The sequence below is a fragment of the Phocoena phocoena genome, chromosome 20 (genome assembly GCF_963924675.1).
Source record: "Phocoena phocoena chromosome 20, mPhoPho1.1, whole genome shotgun sequence".
In the NCBI taxonomy this organism is placed as follows: Eukaryota; Metazoa; Chordata; class Mammalia; order Artiodactyla; family Phocoenidae; genus Phocoena; species Phocoena phocoena.
Window position 1 is genome coordinate 13342504 of NC_089238.1, and position 20879 is coordinate 13363382.

At 50.6% G+C, this 20879-nt stretch overlaps 1 protein-coding gene across 5 annotated transcripts in view; it reads right to left on the bottom strand.

Annotated features, from left to right (window-relative positions):
- The window catches only part of ACTN4 (actinin alpha 4), a 71589-nt gene extending 55876 nt beyond the window's left edge, over positions 1-15713 (bottom strand). For 3 of the 5 annotated variants that reach the window (XM_065898550.1, XM_065898549.1, XM_065898548.1), the window contains exon 1: positions 15519-15680. In XM_065898550.1, the coding sequence (XP_065754622.1) occupies positions 15519-15680 (162 nt within the window). Of the gene's footprint in view, positions 1-15518 lie in introns of all 5 variants that reach the window. The other 2 variants (XM_065898547.1, XM_065898552.1) reach the window with 2 other exon arrangements.
- Between the last annotated feature and the right edge of the window lie 5166 nt (positions 15714-20879).

A 20879-nucleotide genomic window follows, 5' to 3' on the forward strand; every position in this document is an offset into this window, starting at 1 on the left:
TAACGCCAGGGCTAATTTAACCCTGGCACCATCGAGGGGAAGAAAACTGCTCATCTCAGAGGCAAAAAGTGTTTCGATTTGCAGAGTCCCAGTTGCGATGGAGGGGAGGTGTCTCCGAGTGGACTCGTCAGGTTGTGCTTTCACGTTCCCAAGGCGCGGCAGGTGCGACTGACCCTTGGCTGTTACTTTCCACACACTCTTGTGGGCGAGAGGGGCGTCAACCGCCTGATTTGGAAAGCGCAAACCAGGTGGCCCTCCCGCAGGGTCCCTCCTGCTGCGGACAATGGGCAGCTCCAGAAAATGGGCCCCCCCAACCCCCACCAGTCAGTTGTCCTTCCCGTTGTCGTAATATTTTCCAAATTCGCTTCGGGCCTGCGCCCTGTTAGGGGAGAGGCTGGGAGGTGGACATTCTCCTCATTCTTTTGCCTTATTAGGTTGTGGATTTGATTGCTTTTGTGGGGGACAGGGGCTAAGTTGAGGAATGGCATCAGGAAGTGACCTCGGGGAGGGGGCAGGAGGCAGGCGGAAAAGAGGACGGAGCCGCAGGCGTGAGAAGCGCTGGGGAAGGAGGCAGCATGGCTCCGCAAAGCCTTCTGGAAGGTCCCATATTCTGGGCCAGCAGCTAAGCACAGGCTCCTGCACACCCCTAGGCCCCGACTGACAGCATTTGTGGGCAGTTATTTTGGGGGTTATCAGTGGGAGGCCGTTCTTCTTTCTACATCATTACCACTTGAGAGAAGGCGGCCTGGCTCGAGGCTGTGGGTTGTTTCTAACTTGAGCTGATAAGGACTTTTTTCTTTTTTTTTTTTTTTGCTTTGGGGGAAGGGGACAGGGAAAGAAGCGGACCTGAGGAAGAGCCCCTCGGCTGACTCCAAACTTAGTAACAAGCTGAGTTACTCACAAAAAAGCCTTGCTGGCACTGCCTATGGCTCATCCAGACACAAAACTGTTTAGGGCTTGCAGCTCAGAAACAAGAAGCCACGTCCCGGGTAATGAGGCCCAGATGGACCCAGAGGCTGGGGAGAGGGCTTTGTCATGTCGCCTGCATCTCACATTCGGGTTGCCACTTGACAGTGAATGCTGCTTTGAAGTCGCTGGCCGGGTTCAGGGTTCAGAGCTCTCTGGGGGGACTTTAGGAAATGGGGTACTTTTTGGTTTCCCCCTGAGCTGTACATTTCTGCAGACCCTTTCAACTCCTTTAAAGAGGAGACGCAAGCAGCAGACCCCACCTGGATGTAGGATGGTGAGCTGCTGAAAGAATTTTGAGAAGCTACATTTACTGAGCACTGACAATGTGCCATGCACTGTGCCAAGTGCTTCATACACACTATTTCTCATGTTTAATCTCAGAATCATCCTGTGAGGTAGCATGATGGCCCTTTTCAAAGGAGGACACCGAGGCTTAACCCCTGTCACCTGCCCACAGTCACGCAGACAGCAGGTGGAGGAGATGGGTGCAGAACCCAGTTCTGTCTCCCTCTGAAGGCTGTGATCTGACCCTCTCCCCACCCCACACCTCTCACTCCCTCCTGGTTCTGTGGCCAGAAGCACCCTCCCACAGGAGCTTCAGCGCTCTCAACACCCCCTTCCGGGCTGCAGCTGCTTGAGCCAGGAGACAGCCTGGATCCCAGTGACAACTGAGCCGTCTCCTATCGTCTGGTGGGCAGGCTGGGTGCTATCGGCTCACCCACCGGCTGAGCAGGCATCTCCTCCCAGAGCCTGGCTTCATGCAACAAACATTCTGATCCTGAATATTCTTCAACGTCTCCCTCAGAAACCTCTCCCAAAGTGTGGGTAGAGCAATGCATTCCCCAACTGCAACTAGTGAGCCACGGGTTCTCTCCTGGAATAAAGTCCACCTCCCTCCCATCTCTGCCTTTCAAAAGCGGGGAAAGAGGCACCTCTTAAGGATTAAGGCAGACCCTGACTGGAAGCCATAACAAGCTGGAAAAGGCAACAGAAACTGGCTGTACTAACATCCTGCAGCTCTTAACGGCAGAAACACTGCTTCAGTGCCCAAGCTACACAGACTGGCTCGTTCCAGGCGACACCTGCAACCCCACCAAATCCTTCCACGGCAAACCTACTGATCCCGGGCAGCCTAAGAGATGGAGGCCAGGTTCTACTGGATGATTTCAGATTTGCATGAGCTGTGCTATCACGGCTCTCAAGCATCCTCTGAAGGGAGAAAAAGCCCAAACTGAAACCATGCAAAGAAAGGGGCACGGGCCAGCTACCCAACCTTATCTCATGGTGGGGCCAGAGTGCAACTCAAGTATGTCAATTTGGGGAAAGCAAATCAAGGGCACTGCGGTATTTGAGTCACACATTTGGCCATGAGCATCTGAATGAGGAGGTTTCTTTTTTTTTTTTTTAAACAGACGAGTATTCCTTGGGATGGGAACTCTTAAGTTGCACAAGCCAGTCTAAGGCATTTATTTAAAGAAAAGAATAGCACCTGGAAGCTGCACTTGGCAGGCAAGAATAAACTCTCAGGACAGAACACTTGGAGGCTACCCTCATCCAGGGATAGCCTGTTTACTGTGGCACACCAAACCTGCCAGCCTGCCGGGACTCAACCCCATTCATTTCCATGATCAACACAGAATCGCCATTCCCGGCTTTGAGTGTCATCTGAACTGGAAGGCAGTGGCAAGCATCACATACCCAGAGGGGCCGTAAGGCACAAGGCTTGAAGAAACCCTTGGACCTAAGAAGGGGGTCTCTCTCTGCTCCTCTCTTTCTGAAGCCTGCACTTATTCTAAAGGGACCATCAGCAAGCTGAAAGCAAATGCCTCAAAAGGATTAGTCAGAGCAGCTGCCCACCTGGGGAAGGGTCTGGCCTGCCCCCTAGAGCCCTGAAAGCGACAGGACCTGTGAATGGATACGGATTCAGAACCTGGGGTCCTGCAATTCAGAAGTTCCAAGGCATGGCTAAGACATACTGAACATGGTGCCTCAAATGGGAAACTCCCCATAGACAACACTCACTGAGGGAAGGAACTGGTAGGACTGCTCATGAGAGGCAGCTAAGGAACCTGTTCAAACTGCACACGCGGGACGGGATCCCCCTAACACTTGCCCCCAGAAACCTGCCCGCGGCCACACTCACCTCCTTTATGAAAGTTTCCATGACTGACCCCACCTGCCCTTATTCACCCCCTTTCCTCTCCTGGGACACAGCTAGAGTGCGGTGGGCTTGTCCGTGGGCCGCTTAGTGTCCTCCTGAGGTCTCATGTGGCTCTGCTCTCTCCCCGGCTACACCACAAGCTCCTTGAGAGCATGGGCCGGGTCTCCGGTTTCTCTCATACCCTCAAAGGCTCAGCGCGGAGCTCCGCTCTGCAGAGGGGCCCAGCGAGGGCTGTCGTCTGGCCCTGGCGGTCATGTTTCTACCTGAGCCCGGGACTCCAGGGCCCATGAAGCCCCTACTCATGTTACACAAGATGCTGGTTGGTGTAAAAGCAGAACCACTTTGGTCAGTGGCCCCTAATTCTGCTACCCAAGTGACGACTGCTTAAGTCTTTCAACAGACCTTCCAAGTCTCTCCTGTGTGGTGCAAAGAGACAGCTTCCCCCCCACCCCACTCCCACAAGAAAGCCTTTTCTATCCGCAGGAACAGCTTGGAGCAGGTTCAGCTCAACATAAATGCATAATAAGCCACCCACCGTGGAAACTTACAGCTGTCTCCCAAACGTGGGGTAGGGCTCAATACAATCGGGCACATTTTCCACTCGCCATAGACTTTCTTTCCACTCTGAATCAGTTTTATAAGGGGGAAGTTTTATTTTTATATCTAAGGAGGTAAGGATAAAAACACACACACATCTCCCTTCCTATACAGCTACTTAAAAGATTTAACAAGTTCACATGGGTATGCTGCCAGGAAAATGGAAACCTCACCATCTTCTTTCCAGCTGAAGCAGCTGGGCTGGCCGGGCCATTACAGGACACCTCCATACTCATTCGCTCCTTTACATTCTGTCAGAAGGCATGATTTTTGCTGTCGAATTGCATCTAGGGCAGGGCAGAGAGAATCCCAGCCCATGTTCACAATGGACACTTTATGATCCATGAACTTAGCTTCTTGCTGGGTGCAGTGTGTGCAGTCAGAAGTGCCCATGGAATAGCTCCGAGCTCTGTCACCATTCCTCCCTTCCTGAGTAAAAGTCACACAACTAGTTTGACAAGGTGTGCCTTCCAACCTACAGCCATGGGCCAAATGAAATCTACCGCGTTCCTGGACTGGCTTCCAGCGGGGACAGAAAGCTGCATGCCTCAGAATGAATCAGCCCGCACATCTGTCTTTCTGAACTAGAACCACCCTAGCTACAGCCCCACCTGACCAAAGGAAACGAGGCGGAAATACTGAGTAAACGGAAGAGATTTACAGAGAAAGGGGGACCTAGAAGAGCCAGTTTAAAAAATCAGGCTTCCGGGCTTCCCACTTCAAAGAGGGAGACACAACATTTTACCAAAGATGCTTTGTAAATCAAGCAGCCTCCTGATGGGACTGAAGGGAGCTGGAATTTGTTCATGGGGTAGAAGCTAAGAGAGAGACTACAAAGCCATATGAGTACACAGTGCCATAAAACTCCAGATTCAGAAGTTACCAACACTTTAATCAAACACAGGTGTCTTCTGCAGCAGTGATCACAAAGATAATTGAAGCTTTTTTGTTCGGTTTAATGTTCTACAGTCCTGGGGTTCCCACTTTAGAAGTCAGTTCTGGTTTGGCCTGTCCAGTGGGCCTGAGGGGAAAGGGTTGCAGGGCCAGAGTTCTGGAAGCATGAGGCTCCTGGCCTACTGGAGTCTAAGAAGAACTGAATTTGCAGACCTGGGCCTCACCACCACTTCCAACAGCAAGGCTCTAAGAGATTTGGCTGTGCCCATGTTTTCTACGTGCCCTGCTCTGACCGTTCTGACCCTTCTGCTCCTCAGGGCCTCCACACTTTCGTTCCCGCTTCTTGGAACGGCCTTCCCCCAGTGCTCTCTTGGCTCCCTCTTTCTCATCCCCCAGGGAACAGCTAAAATGTCATGTCTTCAGAGATCTTCCTCTTGATCTAAAGTACCTGCACTGCCCTCCTCCCTGCAGCGACCTCTCTCCAGGCCATTCCCAATCACTAGACTCTAGTGTACTGTAGAAATGAGAGCACAGGCTTGAAAGGTTCAAATACTGGCACTGTCACTTAGGCAAGTGACTTCAACTTCAATCGATCCATTTCTGCACCTGTCCTGTAAAGGTAACAACACCTACCTACCTCTCAGGATTACATGAGTCAATACACGTAAAGCTCTTAGAATAGTGTCTAGCACAGTCATATGCTAACTGTTATTATTATTATTAAATACATAGTGCATAATCCCATCTGAAATTACCTTGCTTTATTTACATGCTTGCTCTCTGTCTCCCCCGCCAACCTGTGAGTAGATCAAGAACGTAAATGAGGACTTCCCTGGTGGCACAGGGGTTAAGAATCTGCCTGCGAATCTGCCTGCCAATGCAGGGGACACGGGTTCGATCCCTGGTCCAGGAGGATCCCACATGCCACGGAGCAACTAAGCCCGTGCGCCACAACTAATGAGCTTGCGAGCCACAACCACTGAACCTGCGTGCCTGGAGCCCGTGCTCTGCAACAAGAGAAGCCACTGCAATGAGAAGCTGGCGTGCAGCAATGAAGACCCAATGCAGCCAAAAATAAGTTAAAAAAAAAAAACGTAAATGAGTTGGAAGATGGTTTGCATTTGGTCATCTGATTTCCTTGGTGGTCACTGGCCAATCCCAAAGTGGGGAGCTAGGCTCCCCAAAGACCCTCAACTGCCCACACTCTGACATAACTGAACCCACAAGGCCTGAACTGCTACTCACAAGTCTCATGTTTAAACTATGCTTGGAATGTTCGATAGGAACATACACTTATTTTTAGGCAAGAAAGTTGTCTCCTAAGCTAACCCTGTGGCCCTGGAGCTGGCCGTATTTGGCAAGGCCTGCCTTGTGGCTGTTTATTAAAGAGGCCCAGAACTTTCTTAAGTCTAAGGTAGCTGCGAAGAGAACTCAATGAGCTGGGAGTCTTGTATTTTTATGGTCAAAGCTTGTTCCCTTTGAATCTCTGGGGTGTTTCTGTGCAGCGGGTAGGAGCCGAGTGCCGCTCCCTGACCTTCCACAGCTTTGGGCCATGATGCATCAACCACAGTCATCCCTAAAATGGTTCACTGCTTTCAATGGATTGAATTCTCTTCCGTGGGTTGTCCCTGAGTCAGTGAGTCAGTGAGTTAATGAAAGTTACAAAAGGAAAGGGAAAATTCGAGTGCCCAAACGGTTAAGAAGGTTCCCCCACCCCAATTGGTCTAGGTATTTCCTCTCACTCCACCAGCAGACACAGTGCTGGGCGACTACAGGCCTGACATCTCTGAAAAAGACATCTTGATACAGACCTTTCTGTCTTACAGAAAGTCAAATCCTACCAGACTTGGCAGTGAAGCTCAAATGATGCCCCCACCCACACCCCGTCCTGCAAAGAAAAAACTGCCTGACGATCCTGGTGATGTTTACGGGCTGGACACCTTCCAGGATTGGTTAGCAGACAGCCTGTAAGAAGGGGTGATTCATCACACTGCCCTTGAACTAGCCTGGCAAGCCAGCTGCTTCCAGACATTTTGAATTTTGAAATGGAGCTTATTTCATAGGCCAGAACTGGAAGATCATACCAGCCTATAAAATTAAAAAAACAAAACACAAAACTGACTCTTCCAAACATAATCCATGCCAGCAGCAGCCAAAGAAGCATTTAATATTTTCATCAGACACAGAGTTTAATGTAAAGATACTCATTTCCTTAAACGGGGGGGGGGGGGGGGGAGAAGGGGGGGATGATAGGGAGAAAAAGGCTTATTTATTATTGTCAGAGTTGGAGTAGGAAGGATGTGGATTTTTTTTAAAAAAATGTTATCATGGAATGAACTGTGCTTGGGATTTGCTGGAAACTTCAGAGTTCTTTTTAATTTGTCAGTGTTTTCGAAAACAGGCAAAAGATGCAGGCACATTTTGCCCTGCTATTAAGAAGTCACATAGCTGAAATTCCAACTCTAAATGCCTAGAGAAAAAGCACACATCCCAGCCACAAAGCCAACAGTGGCTTTCATGGTGTACTCTTGTTCTTCTCTCCCTCTCTCTCTCTCTCTCTCTCTCTCTCTCTCTCTTGCGCAAATACACACCCCTCATCGATAAAACAATAAAACGGGCTGGCCTGACTCCTGCGCCAGGGAACAGAGGCCCCTCGTCCCCCTCCCCAGCGTGGCCACCACTCATGTGGATATCTTCTGTGACACTGGCTGGCAACAGCCTATTTCTGCCCAGTAGCCCAACATTCCACAACTGGTGCTGCCTCTGGTACGGAGCCGCATCCCCAAAACAGTTAGCAACTCAGTTTCCACGGCGATATCAACTAAATACCTTTTACCCACACCCTGATTTAGACTGATCCTAGAGCGCTGATGTGTTGATGTTTGCACACGCGCATACCGAGGCCGGTGACACTGACTGAAGCTGGCTTCCAGCACTGCCCCTTGGGGCTTGGTAAAGGGAAGCCTGTCTTTTCAATAACGCAAGCTGAAGACCCACAAACCCTCCTGGTGTGACACCCCTTCAAGCAACCTCCCAGCGTGGTGGCTGGTTGTTCAATCCCTTTCAAGCTTCCTCCTGTGATGCTTCTCCTAACCTCAAACTAGCCTGCTCTGCCACTGAAATGAAGTGTATATTAAAAAAAGAAAGAAAGGAAAAAGAAGAAATGCATTTATTTGGCTTCCTGCAATGCCCCCATCCTGGATGGCTGCTAATTAAGACATTCTAGGAGCTGGAATCCTTACTGGTCAGGAGGTAAGATATGGAAACCCTTCATCCTGGGCTCTTTGGAGATTAAAAAACCAAATGTGTTCCCTTCACATGTGGAGAACAAGGAGGAAGGCGTACTGCCTGCCTTCCGCACTGCCTCCCATCCACCTAGACTGTGGCTTCCACCCACTCTCAACAGCCATCAGGGAGGGGGAAAAGATGAAAAGAAAAACCCACTAGAAAGCCAGTAACAAGACATCACTCAGCCCCACATCTTTGGGGGGAAAACATTAAAAAGCATAAAACAAACCACAATGTCTTCTTTATTCCTGCCCAAAGCTGAAGACACAAATGCTGTTGTATTGATGGTGTTCTAGCATCCCATTCAATCATTTCAGCACCATCAATGATATTTCCTGAGATGACTTCACTGTGTTCTGTGGAGTTGTAACTGCCACTTCCAACTACTTCTGCCCCATGTCCGTAGTTCCATAGGAGACAAAGAATCTGTTCTGCTCTGATATTTGGAAGCAAAACATTCATATCAGCCCTTCTTAACTTGGCAGGAGGGTACTGCCTTCCTTTCTGAATCTAGGATGCAAACCCAGACAGGGTAGCAGGGTGGTTCATTCATGGGAGCAGCCAAACTTTAAGTGTATATGTGTTAGAAAGCTGGAGCCTTAAAAAGAAAAAGCGATGTGAGGAGCAAGGGATAAACCCACAATTCTTGTATTTAGAACATGGCCCTAGTTACTTAAAAAAAAAACCCAGAACCCAAGAAACCTTAACATTTGAATGCAGAGATAAACCCAGTGCTATCCAATCCTGTTCAAGGGTAGTACAGTGGGATGCCGGGCAAGCAGGATGGGGTGTGTGTTCCTGGGTAAGTCACTCTGCCCGCCACTTGCGGAATGTTTCAGGGTCAAGCAAGATAAAGTTTTTTCCAAGTGCGGCATGCACACATGGGAGATTTTAAGGGTTATTCACACTCTCCATTAAACCTTGAACAACAGCGAGAAGGTTATTCCCCTTGATTCTCTTGAAAACATTCTGATCAAAGAGAAAGTCTCTGCTTGGTACCTGGGTCTCTAACACCTCACCAACACTTGCCAATCTCCTTTCAACAAAGGGAGCAAGCCTCAAGTCCAGAGCCTGCAGCAGGAATAGTACCTAGCTAGAACTTAATAGCACTGTTTTGTTTTCAGCCTGTTTACTTTTGCAGTTTCCTTCTATTTATGGCCAGGGAAGCTAGGTTTTCCATTTGCAATGCTCATATAAATTTCCCCTTTAAAACTTAAGTTAAAAAAGGCAGGGACTTCCCTGGTGGTGCAGTGGCTGAGAATCCGCCTGCCAACACAGGGGACACGGGTTTGAGCCCTGGTCCGGGAAGATCCCACATGCCGCGGAGCAACTAAGCCTGTGCACCAGAACTACTGAGGCTGCGCTCTAGAGCCCGCGAGCCACAACTACTGAGCCCACGAGCCACAACTACTGAGCTCGCGTGCCGCAACTACTGAGACTGCGTGCTGCAACTACTGAAGCCCATGTGCCTAGAGCCCATGCTCCACACGGCAATGAGAAGCCAATGCTCACTGCAACTAGAGAAAGCCCGCGCACAGCAACAAAGATCCAACGCAGCCAATAAATAATTTATTTTTTAAAAAGGGCAAATTGACTTGAAAGAATATTATTAAGTATATAAAAGCAAAAGTGGCTAAGGAAAAATCACAAATGACTGAAGTTTAGGAAGTACGGAGACAAGCATGGGGTGGGGGTGAGGAAGGCTGCTCTGGCTGGAGAACCACTGTCCCTTCTGGAAACACAGGATGGTCCCTCGCTCTTGGGGAGATGGGGCTCATCTCACTCCAGGAAGGCAGGAGCCAGTACAGAAACAGGTGGCAAATAGCAAATCCCAAGTAAGCTCTATTCACTCACTTTTAGATACCACTTCAGTAAATTACATCTAAGAAAAAAGTCCACTGGCCTCTTCCGGAGTAACTCCTGCTCAGAGTAAAGAGAAGGCAACCAAGTTACACCAACCAGCTTTTAAAGACTTTCCATGGACATTCCAAGTTAATGCATCTGTTGTTTACGATGGAAAGGGGAGGGGGAGGGACATGAAAGAACAACACAACCAAAAAAGGCACAACACCAAGACAAATGTCTCTGGGATTTTTATAATCCCAGGGAGACCGCTTCTTGGACAAAACTTCCCAAGCACTGATAAAGGTCACTCTTGCCAGTTAAATGTATGCAGTTTTCACTTTCTGGAGGAGGCGGGATCCTCCTCCCAGCCGCTGGTTAATTTTTCCTCCCAATAAGATCACTCTTTAAACAGAGGCTGGAATTTTAAATGATTCTGTTTCTCTTAACTCACTGAACCCTACACTCCCTGATACCTGGGTTACTGTCTAAAATGTAACTCATAAACCTTCCTGAAGAAAAGCAAGTGTTACTTGTGCCACTTTCAGACACTTTATAACAACTTCTGGCGTCTAGACAGGCAACACTGTAAAACTAAGTTTCCTTATAGCCGCACTTGATGCTTTGATGTTTCAAAGTTTAACCTCATCCTAAAGGAGACTGATTTTGAGCTCTCAAACTACCCAGGACATAAAGGCTTCTTTCAAACCTCCCTGGATGACAGGATTTGTAGCTGCTCAAGTAGAAGCTTCCACCCACCTTTTAGTAGGTCAGTGTTTCAATTACCACTGCCATTGAATTACCAACTTGCTATCACTTGCCTCCTATTTCCATGAAAAAAGAAAAGGGGGGGAAGGGAGACTTAAACAAGGTAACGTGAGTGCGTTTGCTATTCTGTAAAATAAATAGGTAAATAAAGGCAACGGAAGGGAACTGACCATGACTGATGAAAACACAGACATCACTAAGTGAAGGAAATAAGGATAAAGCTGGGGAAACCATTGATCTGGAATATACCAAATGCCAGACAAGAGATAAACATGTTGATAATTCAGCCATTCAGAAAACCTGAATGAGCAAGTGATACCAGAGCAAACAGCTGTTCCTTATTTTTGCCCTTTCCCTCTCCCCTCCCCCCAAAATAAGAGCAAAGGAATTTTTTTTTTTAAAGAACAACCCTAAGATCTGGTCAAAGGCTTGTACAATTCCCAGCACACTATAAATCAATATGGCAAAAGCCAAAAGCGTTCATCTCAACAGTCTCAGAAATTCCTTGAGCCTTCCCCAAATCAATTCCTTTCTGGCTCCATTCTCTTCGCTGTCATCTGCTAGACCAGCACTGCCAAATAACTTGTACTACTCACTCAGTTAACGCTGTAGAAGGGTGCTGTCTGGCCAAAGTCAGCCGTGACTGGAATATATGTTTAAGTGGCAGAACTCCCCACCCCAGAGGCTTCAGATGGGAATCCAGGCTTGTCCCCGCTCCCCTGACATCTGATTAAGAGGACGTTTTGAGAGTGCAAGCCTACATTTTAACTGACCTCCTGTACTGCATCTCAGGAGTTTAATAGCACCAGCAGCACCTGGATATTAAAACCCCACCCTCATTTCCGGGGTTGTTTTCCTCCAACACTTTCACCAAACTTTTCCCACAAGGCATTCCACTCTAGGCCAGGCAATCGGCTGCCATTAAATGAAACCATTTAGCACCAGTTCCAACTGGAGAGTGAGTCAGCTCCCAGCTGCCAAAGCAGCTTCCTTGTTGGTCTCAGGGAGGGTGTTTCAAAAGGCAGAGGGCAATCCTGGGCCCACACCCTGGAGAGCACAGAATGAGATGAAGCAGCAGGCGCCACTCCATGGCACCAACCAGATTTCAACTCTCAGCTGAATGAGTGTGAGTGAGTACAAGGGGCGCTGTACTCCCAGGCCATCCTCCCACATCTCGTCTCTTCCGCAGTCATCAGAAAAGCCCTGTTCTTAAAACACATGGTGGGGGGGCGGGGAGGACAGAGGCTAGTAGCTAATAGCTTCCCCTACCTCTCTCCCAAGAAGGCAAACAGGATACCTGCCGCCCTCACATATTTACAGTCTTTAATTCTAGATGACAATTGAGTTTAGGTTTTTGGGGGTTTTGTTTTTGTTTTCAGTATGTAACTTATTCAGTTTTTAAAACTGCTAAGGATCTTGCTAGTCTCAGCCAGGTCCTAAGACGCAAGCAATTAGAGTAATGGAACAAAATAACAGACGGCTACTTTGAGGTCTCTATCATCAGCCTAAGGAAAAAACAAAACAAACAAACAAACCCTACTTGGAGAAAAACAAGACACCATCAGAACTTTCAAATAATTAACTCAAATCTAATAGAGCCTGAGCCAAAGGTCAGGGTCTAAACACTGAGGCCCTGTAAGCAGTGATGTTTCAATGAACAGGCAACCTTAGCAAAGGAGGCAATTCCTCTTGCTGTGATGAGAAGTTCTAGATCAGCTATCAGGTGACCTCACCTGTCCAGCAGAATGGGGGGGGGGCAAGGGGGCGGGGCAAGGCTACCCAGGCCCCTTTCAGAAACTGGGAGAGAGACCTCTGGCCCAGAGCTATAATTGCTCAAGAATTTGCTCAAAGGCCAGACCAGTCCTTCCCCCACACCCCTGGAGAAAACAGGCAGAGCCTTCCCAGATCAGAACTGTTGCATAAGCTACTTATCAGGTAATGCCTTGGTTACAAGGGTCCTTAGAAGGGCTTCAGGTAGAAGTGAGAACCACCAGGAATCACACGCACCCTCTGACTTGGGCCAAACCTTGCTTAATTCCTAGAAGAATTCAATTCCACACGCTTTAAGGGCCTACAGCTATCCCGGATAATGACTTTTAGGGTATGAGAGTACGCACAGGACACTCACAGGACTGCCACTCTCCCTGTGACCAGTGGCTCAGCCTTGAAGGGGCAAGAAGGGCAAGCTGTCACTCACTAAAGTGACACTGCAGCGCAGAAAAAGCCAGCCAGCCTGTCTGGGGGGGAATGGGGTGGGGGGTTCCTCTTAGAAGGAAGACAACAGCACAAACTTGTGTGTGTTCCTTTCAATTACTCCTTCTCCCATTTCAGAAAGGATCCCCACCCCATAACAGGCAGGTGCACAGCAGCGAAGCGACATTTCCCCCCAAAGTACAGCTATGTGTAAGTATTTGTCGCAGTTGTATAAAGCAGGACACACTAGAATCTGCCCATTATTGAGAATCTAAAACAGCTAGTATTAGAGGGGTTGTGAGCCACCCTTTCCCTGAACCTCGCCTGGTCCTTGTGGAAGGGAGGAGGGAGGATGATACAACAGCAGCAAGGCCTAGGGGTTCCGGTGAGTCCCCTAGGGGGTCCCACCCAGGCCTGAATGGTGCCTCAGCCTCACCCAGCGCGCAAGGCAGACTATAACCACGAAGGAGCACACACCCTAACTCCCAGAAGGGAGTGGAAGTGAGCTAGCAAAGGGAGTCACTCTGGGAGTTGTAGAAGTCAGGAAGGGAGGGAAAGGGAAGGTCCCCACTCCCACCACCTGAGTAAAAATGTTCCGAAGCTCATTCTCCCCAAGCACCTGGAGCTGGAGAAGACAGATCCCAGACATGCTCAAAAACAACCCCGTGGCCCCCTGTTCCCCTCCCAACTTTCCAAGTCTCTTGGCAACTCTTAACCTTTTCCAGCCCGGCACTGCTTCCGGCAATAAATTACTGTTGAGACTGCAGGCTAGGTCTCTCCCCTCAAAAAGAATTTTGTCAGATTATCTCAACCTGCCCACCCGGAGGAAGGTGGGGCAACAGATAAGGACACAACCATCAAGCCGCCACCCGCCCCCCCAACTACTGATGAGGAAATTCTAGCAGAGGTTGGTAATTTACCCAAGGTCATGCCAGGCTCCACCCCAGGGTGCCTGGAACAGCTGCTCCCTTCACCCTTTCCCCTCCACACTGGGCTGCCTGCACGGAGCTCCCAAAGCACCAACTCACACCCTCAAGAGGCTTCCAGCCGCACTCGCCACTCAAGCCCCTTGCCTGAGTTGGCCTCCATGATCCTGAGGAAGCTCCACCAAAGCTACCCTCCCGAAGTCCCAATACCACACGCATCCATCCTTGTAGAATCAAGAAGGGACCCCTTCGACCCCTCCTCATTTCACAGATGACAGAACTGCCCTGAGATCAAGGGTCTTGCCCAAGGCCACAGAGCTGACAACAAACCTAGGAAGAAAATTCCGATCTCCGGAACATATTAAATGCCTCTAAGTGCAAGTACTTCCCACCCTCTTCACACACAACACTTTTAAACAGCCCCCTCCCAACACACACACCCACTCAACACCCTCCTTTCTTTAGCTCGTGCTGCACATGCTCAAACCCTCTCTTCTATCAGCTTGGAGCTCTCCCCTCTCAACCACCCTGGATTACACACACACACACACACACACACACACACACACACACCACCTTCTCAACATGCCACCTGAAAACAGACCCTGCTTTAGAAAGAGCTCTTCACCACCACCCCCAAAAGACACAATTCTTCTGGACACTCTCACCTCTTCCACCCCAAACAATTTATTCTCCCTTCACAATACACACACTCTCTCCAGTCTCAGGACTGCATGTCCAGAAGCCCCCACCCCCAAATTCCTTTCTCAGTCTATCCATCACACACTCCCTTTCTAATGAGACTTTCATTACTACTCTAACCTCCCTCCCACCATCCGCCATTCCGCTCATTCTCTCCCGCCATCCTCACCTTGTCCAGGCTACCTTAGCCTCCGGCGCCGCCAGCCCTTTGCTGAGCTTTGTCTACGTTCCATCAGTTCTTCAGAGCCCCTCCTCAAAACACTCCAGATACTCCCTGTATCCCACCTTCGGCCTCTCCTCATCAATGAGGTCTCGGCCTCATCACATTCTTCCTATCTCCCAATCTTCTCCTCTTACCCGTAGAACAGCGCACCCCAAATAAATCTCACCTCCTTCAAAACCTCCTATTCACAGCTCCCTAACTTCTCCCTTCAGACCCGGAGTCCCGGAACTCCTTAGCAGCCCTCCCCGTTCTCAGCCCCCAAGCTCCGGGTCCTTTCACACCCACTTCTTTCCTCAGCCCCTCTCCTTCTTCCACCTCCCCAGTCTCCCCAGTCCTCCCACTACTCTTCAGACTTCATAATCCCTTCCTTGGTACCCCTACTCCATCTTCAGACTTCCAGAATCTTCATCCCCTTTAGAAGTCCCCTAACCCGGGGCTCCCACAATTCCAACCCTCTTCAGAGGATTCCGCAATCCAAATAACCCCCTCCATCCTCGAGCTCTTCAGACTCCCCCGATGCCTAATTCTATCCTGACCCACAAATTCCAGACTCCCCCGTTTCTCTCTGAACACCCCCCAGTCCATCCTGACCCACGAGTCCCGCCTCAGACCCCATTCCATTTTAGAGTTTCCAATCATCTCGCCGGTTTCCCCCAATTCCCCGCCCAGACCCTCCAATTCCTTCATCGGGCTCCCCGATTCCTTGTTTTAGATTTCCATATTCCCTACTCAGCCGCCAATTATTTTTTCAGACTCCCAATTCCCTGCTCAAGTTCTGCAACTCCTCTTCAGGACTCTAAACCCCTTCCCAGACCCGCCAGTTCATTCCCAGGACGCCCAGTTCTCACCACAGACCCTCCAATTCCGTCTCAGGACCTCCCAGCCCCTTTCCGGCCCCCAGCCTCCCTCGGAAGCCCCCCCTCCCTCCAGCCCATTCGGCCCGCGGGCCGCGCACCTTGCGCTGCTGCTTCTCCCAGGCCGGGTCCAGCAGCAGGTCCCGGTCCCAGTCGTCCTCCTGGGCCATGTAGTCGCCCACGCTACCCCCGCCGCCGGCGCCATTGCTCCCGCTGCTGGGGCCGTATTGGTACGACTGGTTCGCCGCGTGGTAGTCCACCATTCCGCTGCCTCTCCCGAGCCCGTCCACTCCCGCCTCTGCTCCCGCCCCTCTGCCCGAGCCGCCGTCGCCGCCGCCGCCGCTACCGCCGCCGCTTCAGCTGCTTCAGCCCGCCCTCCGCTGACGCCTGCGCACTGCTCGCTGCGCCTGCGCACCGCGCCGCCGCCGCCGCCCTCTCTCGCGCGCGCGCCTCCTATGCCAAAAAGCACTGAAACCCCGCCTCGGGGAGCTCGGAGCCTGCGCAGAGTGCACCTCCCCTCGGCCCTTCAGCTCTTGGACGAGCCGCGCCCCCTCTCCCGCGTGAGCGCGCGCGGCCTCTGCGTGTGGGCGGGGCCAGAGCATGGATGATTCGTAAGGCGGGTCTCGACATCAGGCTTGAACCTGCTGAGGCGTGGCGTGGATTCCCATTCAGTAACAGAAATTTAACAAATATTTATTAAGCGCCCTCTGTGTGCGTTGCCAGTGAACAAGAGAGACAAAACTCCCTGGCCTCATGGAACTACCTTCTAGTGAAGGGAGACAACAAACAAAATTTTAAGTACATATATATTATAGGGGTGTTATGGAGAAAAATCAAGCAGAGCTGGAACGTAAACGAAGTACTCAGGGTACCCTTTGCGGAGAAGGAGAACATCTGAACAGACATCTGAGGGATTCACGAAATGAACATGGAAGTTAGATAGACTGGAATAGATACTGGCTGACGGGAAAGGTAGAGGATTTTTTGGACTTGTCTATCTTCATTCACTCAACAAACATTTATTGGGCACCTACTGGTGTGCCAGGGCCTGTTCTTGGGTACTGGCGATATGGTGCTGAGATGATAAATGTGATTGGTTCTCAAGTGGCTAATATGGAGGGGGGGTGGCGCAGCAATAAATAAATAAATACAGATAAATGACATTGCTACATTGAGGCATGTCAAGTGTAAATATCCAAAGCGGAGCTCCTCATCTTCCTCTCAGACCTGGTCACCCCACAGTCATCCCCATCACAGTCAATGGCGCCTCCATCCTTCCAGCTGTGCAGGCAACAAAGCTTGCAGTCCTCCTTGGCTCCTCTGTCTTCACACCCCACATCCAGTTCTTCAGGAAATTCTGTCAGTTCCATCTTCAGAGTATGTACGGAATCCACCCACTTCCCCTTTCCCCCACGGCCACACCCTGGTCCTGTCCAGACTCGCCTTGTCTTCGCTTGGACCACTGCAGTAGCGTCCTCACCATCTCTCTGCTCCTCCACTCACCTCCCAACTCTCCTTCTCACAAGAAGTCAGAAGGAGCCTGTGAACACTTGAGTCAGATCAAGTCCCTTCCTCCCTGCTCAGAACCTTCCTTTGGTGCCACGTGTCAAAGTCAAGGAAAGGAGGAAAGGCTGCTGGAGTCTTCCTTGCCCTGATGCAGCCCAGCCCAGCTTTTGAAATAACCGAGACTCCTGGGGCCTCAGCCAAACCCACAAGGTCTTCCACGTCCTGGTCATCCTGGTCCCCATTCTTATCCCAGCTCACCTCCCACTCTGCCCCTCCTCTCTGAGCTCCCGCCACACTGCTGGCCTCCTAGCTGTTCCTCCAACACACCGGGTATGCTCCAGCCTCAGGGCCTTTGTATACGGTGATACCTGTTACCACTGTTTGGAACACTTTCCCCAGATACTGGATCCCCAGGGCTCATAGCCTCCTCTCCTGCAGATCAGCGGAAGTATCACCTCGTGAGACCTCCCCTGACCACCTTTTCATAAATAGCATCCCACACCTTCCCAGCTTTATTCTTTCCAGAATACTGATCACCATTTAATATACTACATGACTGGTTTATTTATCATGTTTATTTGTCTCCTTCCCAACAATGTCAGCCCATGAATGATGAGGATCTTTTGCTTTGGTCACTGCTGTATCTCTAGCCCCTGAAGCAGTGTCTGGCACAAGACAGAAGCTTAATAAATCCCAGATGAATGAACAGACTTAAAACCATACTGAAGAATCTGAGGAGTTTTTTGGGGTTTTTTTTTTTTTTACTATTTTTTGCCTGAAAAGAAGTTTTGATTTTATTCTAAGTGCAGTGCGGACATATAATGAATTTTATTCTAAGTGCAATGGTAAGTTAGGAGAGGACTGCAAGCAGGGGTGGGGTCTGATTCAACTGTCCATAGGGTCTGTCTGGCCACACAAGGGGAACAAACTGTAGAAGGTGGAGTGAGTTCAGGGAGCCCAGCGGGGAGGCTGCCGCGATGGTCCTGACGAGGCTGGACAGACAGAGGGTGAAGGAGGAGAGTGCTGAGGAGAGGCAGGGGGAGGATGCGGGAAAGTGGAGCCTCCAAGACTTAGTGTCATGAATTTGATGGGGGTGGGAGGCAGGGGCGGCAAAGAGCAAAGAATCAAGACTCAAGATGGCTCTAGGTTTTGGACCTAGAGCAACCTTGAGGGGAATGGGTGGGTGTTAGGGAAGGTAAGAAGGTAAGGGTTTGACTGAAGCAGAGCCTGACCGGCAATACAAAAGGACTGTGTTGCAGTCATCTGCTGGGGATGGGGATTAAAAGACACAGCTTCTCCAGGTTATGGGAGCTACCAGGATCTCTCCTCTCCTCTCTCAAAGGCACTAGAAGAGATCCAAGGGCAAGCAAAGGAAGGGGATGATGCCTAGGTGGCAGCCCACTTTCCCAGGTAATGCCGTAACCTGGCCAAAGACACGGGTGTTGGCTGTTTCCAAAGCTGGGCTGGGCTGGGCTGGGTCTGGCTTGGGGCAAAGCACCCTCTTCCTGCCTAACCTGCAGAACAAGCCCAGGACTCTTGTGCTGGGCTCGCTGGGCAGGGAAAGGCCACTCAAACAATGGGCCATCTGCCCCTCCCTGTGTGCTCCCGGTTGACACTGAGAAACCTCCCAGACCAAGGGCTCAGAGATGAAGTGGATGTCGACGTCCCCAGCCAATGAGGTTTAAATTAAAGTCTCCCTTTAATTGCCAGCTTTGAGGCCACTTCCCAGCAGCCATCCATGGACAGTGCAGTAGTAATAGCTACTGTTTATGGAGGGTCAAGGTGCAGCAGGCAAGAAGAGGGGGCAGGGAGAGATCCCTGAGTGAAAGGGTATGGCCAGTGGGCCCTGGCATTAGGCTCACCATTTCCACATCACCATTTCTTGGAGCTCTCGAGACTGCAGTCAGAACTTACTAAATGCTGTCTCCCATTACTGGGAAATCCCCGGCAGCCTAATGGTTAGGGTGCAGCGCTTTCATGGCTGTGGTCCAGGTTCAATCCCTAGTCAGGGAACTAAGATCCCACAAGCCTCACGGTCAAAAAAGTAAATTAAATAAATAAGTGTTGGATTAAAACAAATAAATGCTGTATCCCATTATTAATGCTACTTAGATGAAACAAAGGAGAGAGGGCTGCATCCTCTCAGGGTAGGAACATGAACAGGTCCTGGGATGTCTAGAGGTGACTGTGGAAGCACCCGAAACAGCAGCCCTAAGCCCGAGCCACCATGACAGGTGACAAGCTGAGTGCATTAACTCACAGCAATGACTGAAGTGGGTACTCTCCCCAGCTGTAAAACTGAGGCACAGAGGGGTTGACTAACACACCCAAAGGTCACTAGGCTGGTGTTTGAACTCAGTCGTTCCGCAGAGCCAGGCCTCTTAGCTGCTCAAAGGATGATCCTCCTGGAGTAAAAGCAGGTTGGCAAAGCCGGACAAGTTGTGGCTTCCAAAACAGATAAAGGTCATTTCCTCCTCCCCTGCAGGGTGGCCATGGCCCATTGTACCCTACACAAGGGCAATGTTACGTGGGTGAGTGGGAGTGTGCCCACCCAGAACGGGTGCCTTTTGCTGACTCACACAACCAAATGGGTGGGTAACAGCATCCCAGTCTCCCCTCCTTCTACCCCGCTTAGAGCTAGCTCCCAACTCCTGAGCTGCAAAAGCACCCTTTGTCCCCAGAGTTTGGGTATGCCCTAGTTCCTGGATCCTGCTCAGGTCTGATCCCAGGGCAAAGGGTGTCCCGTCCGGCCCTGGCTCCCCAAGTCAGGGCCCTCAGAGAACGATGGGTGTGAGTGCTGGCAAGTGGGGAGGGCTGGGAAGGCTGGCAGCTCAGGCTCACCTGCCCTTTCCGTGGGCAGAGTCCACACATATGGTCATTTGAGAATGAGGCGCTCCCTCAGGGGCACCAGCAGTCTATGTAAAGGGATGTGCATCTATTGTGGCATTTGATTTCCTCCATTTTCCCCAGTCAATGCTGTCCCCACTCCCTCTTCCTGCAGGCAACAGGCTCACAGGTGAAGACACCAGCCCAGAGTCACTCCGCCTGAAAGTCTGGAATACCTTATAAAATGCAAATAACCAACCTAAGGTCACTCTGCCAGAATGTCTGGAATACTTTGTAAAATGCGAATAACCAACCCAACTAAGGATCATGTGACGTGTGCTAGGCCTCCTGGCCACTGTAGGCTGGGACTTGGCATGGGGTAGGGGTGGAATGGCCTGGCCTCAAATCCCAATTTTCTTATAAAGTCTCACCAAACAGAAGAGTGCTGGGGACTAGTTTGCAACACTGGGGACAAACTCTTCTGACTCTGAAATTAACGACTCCAGTTTTCTAAGCGCCAAAATCAGGCTAGGTCCTGATCTGAGGAATTTACCAGCCAGAGCTCACAGAATCCTCCTGATTCTGACAAGGGTGCATTATTCTCCCCCTTTCACAGATGAGGAAACTGAGGAACAGAAAGCAAGGACACAAAACCTCTTGAGCAAGCAGCCAGAATACCGCCCCCCCACCAACTGCCTCAGGGCCATCAGTGGCTGCATGTGTGAGGGCCAAGGGCAACCGGTGCCTCTCCCTCACCAGGAACCCAGTGGCCACACCTGTTCGCCTAGGTTTTCAAGAGGACAGAAGAGCCCAAGCTGGTCCCAGGTGCAGGGCTGGGCTCCTACATCCCATTCACACCCTCCTCCTTGCTGACTCACCCACAGCCCATTCACACCCTCCTTGCTGATTCATGGCTGCGTGCTCTCCTTGTGACCTGACAGGTCAGGAAGGTGGTGATGGAGGTCAGTTGCTGGGTCCGGGCAGAGGAGGAGATCAAAGGAAGCTTGGCTGCTGGTGGACGTGGGTGTGGGCAGCCAGAACAGAGGTGGCCCCAGCACAGGGCCATGCGAGGCCTGCTCCCCCGGCGGGAGAGGGGCAGAGTCAGGAAGCCAACAAGAAGATAACAGGGC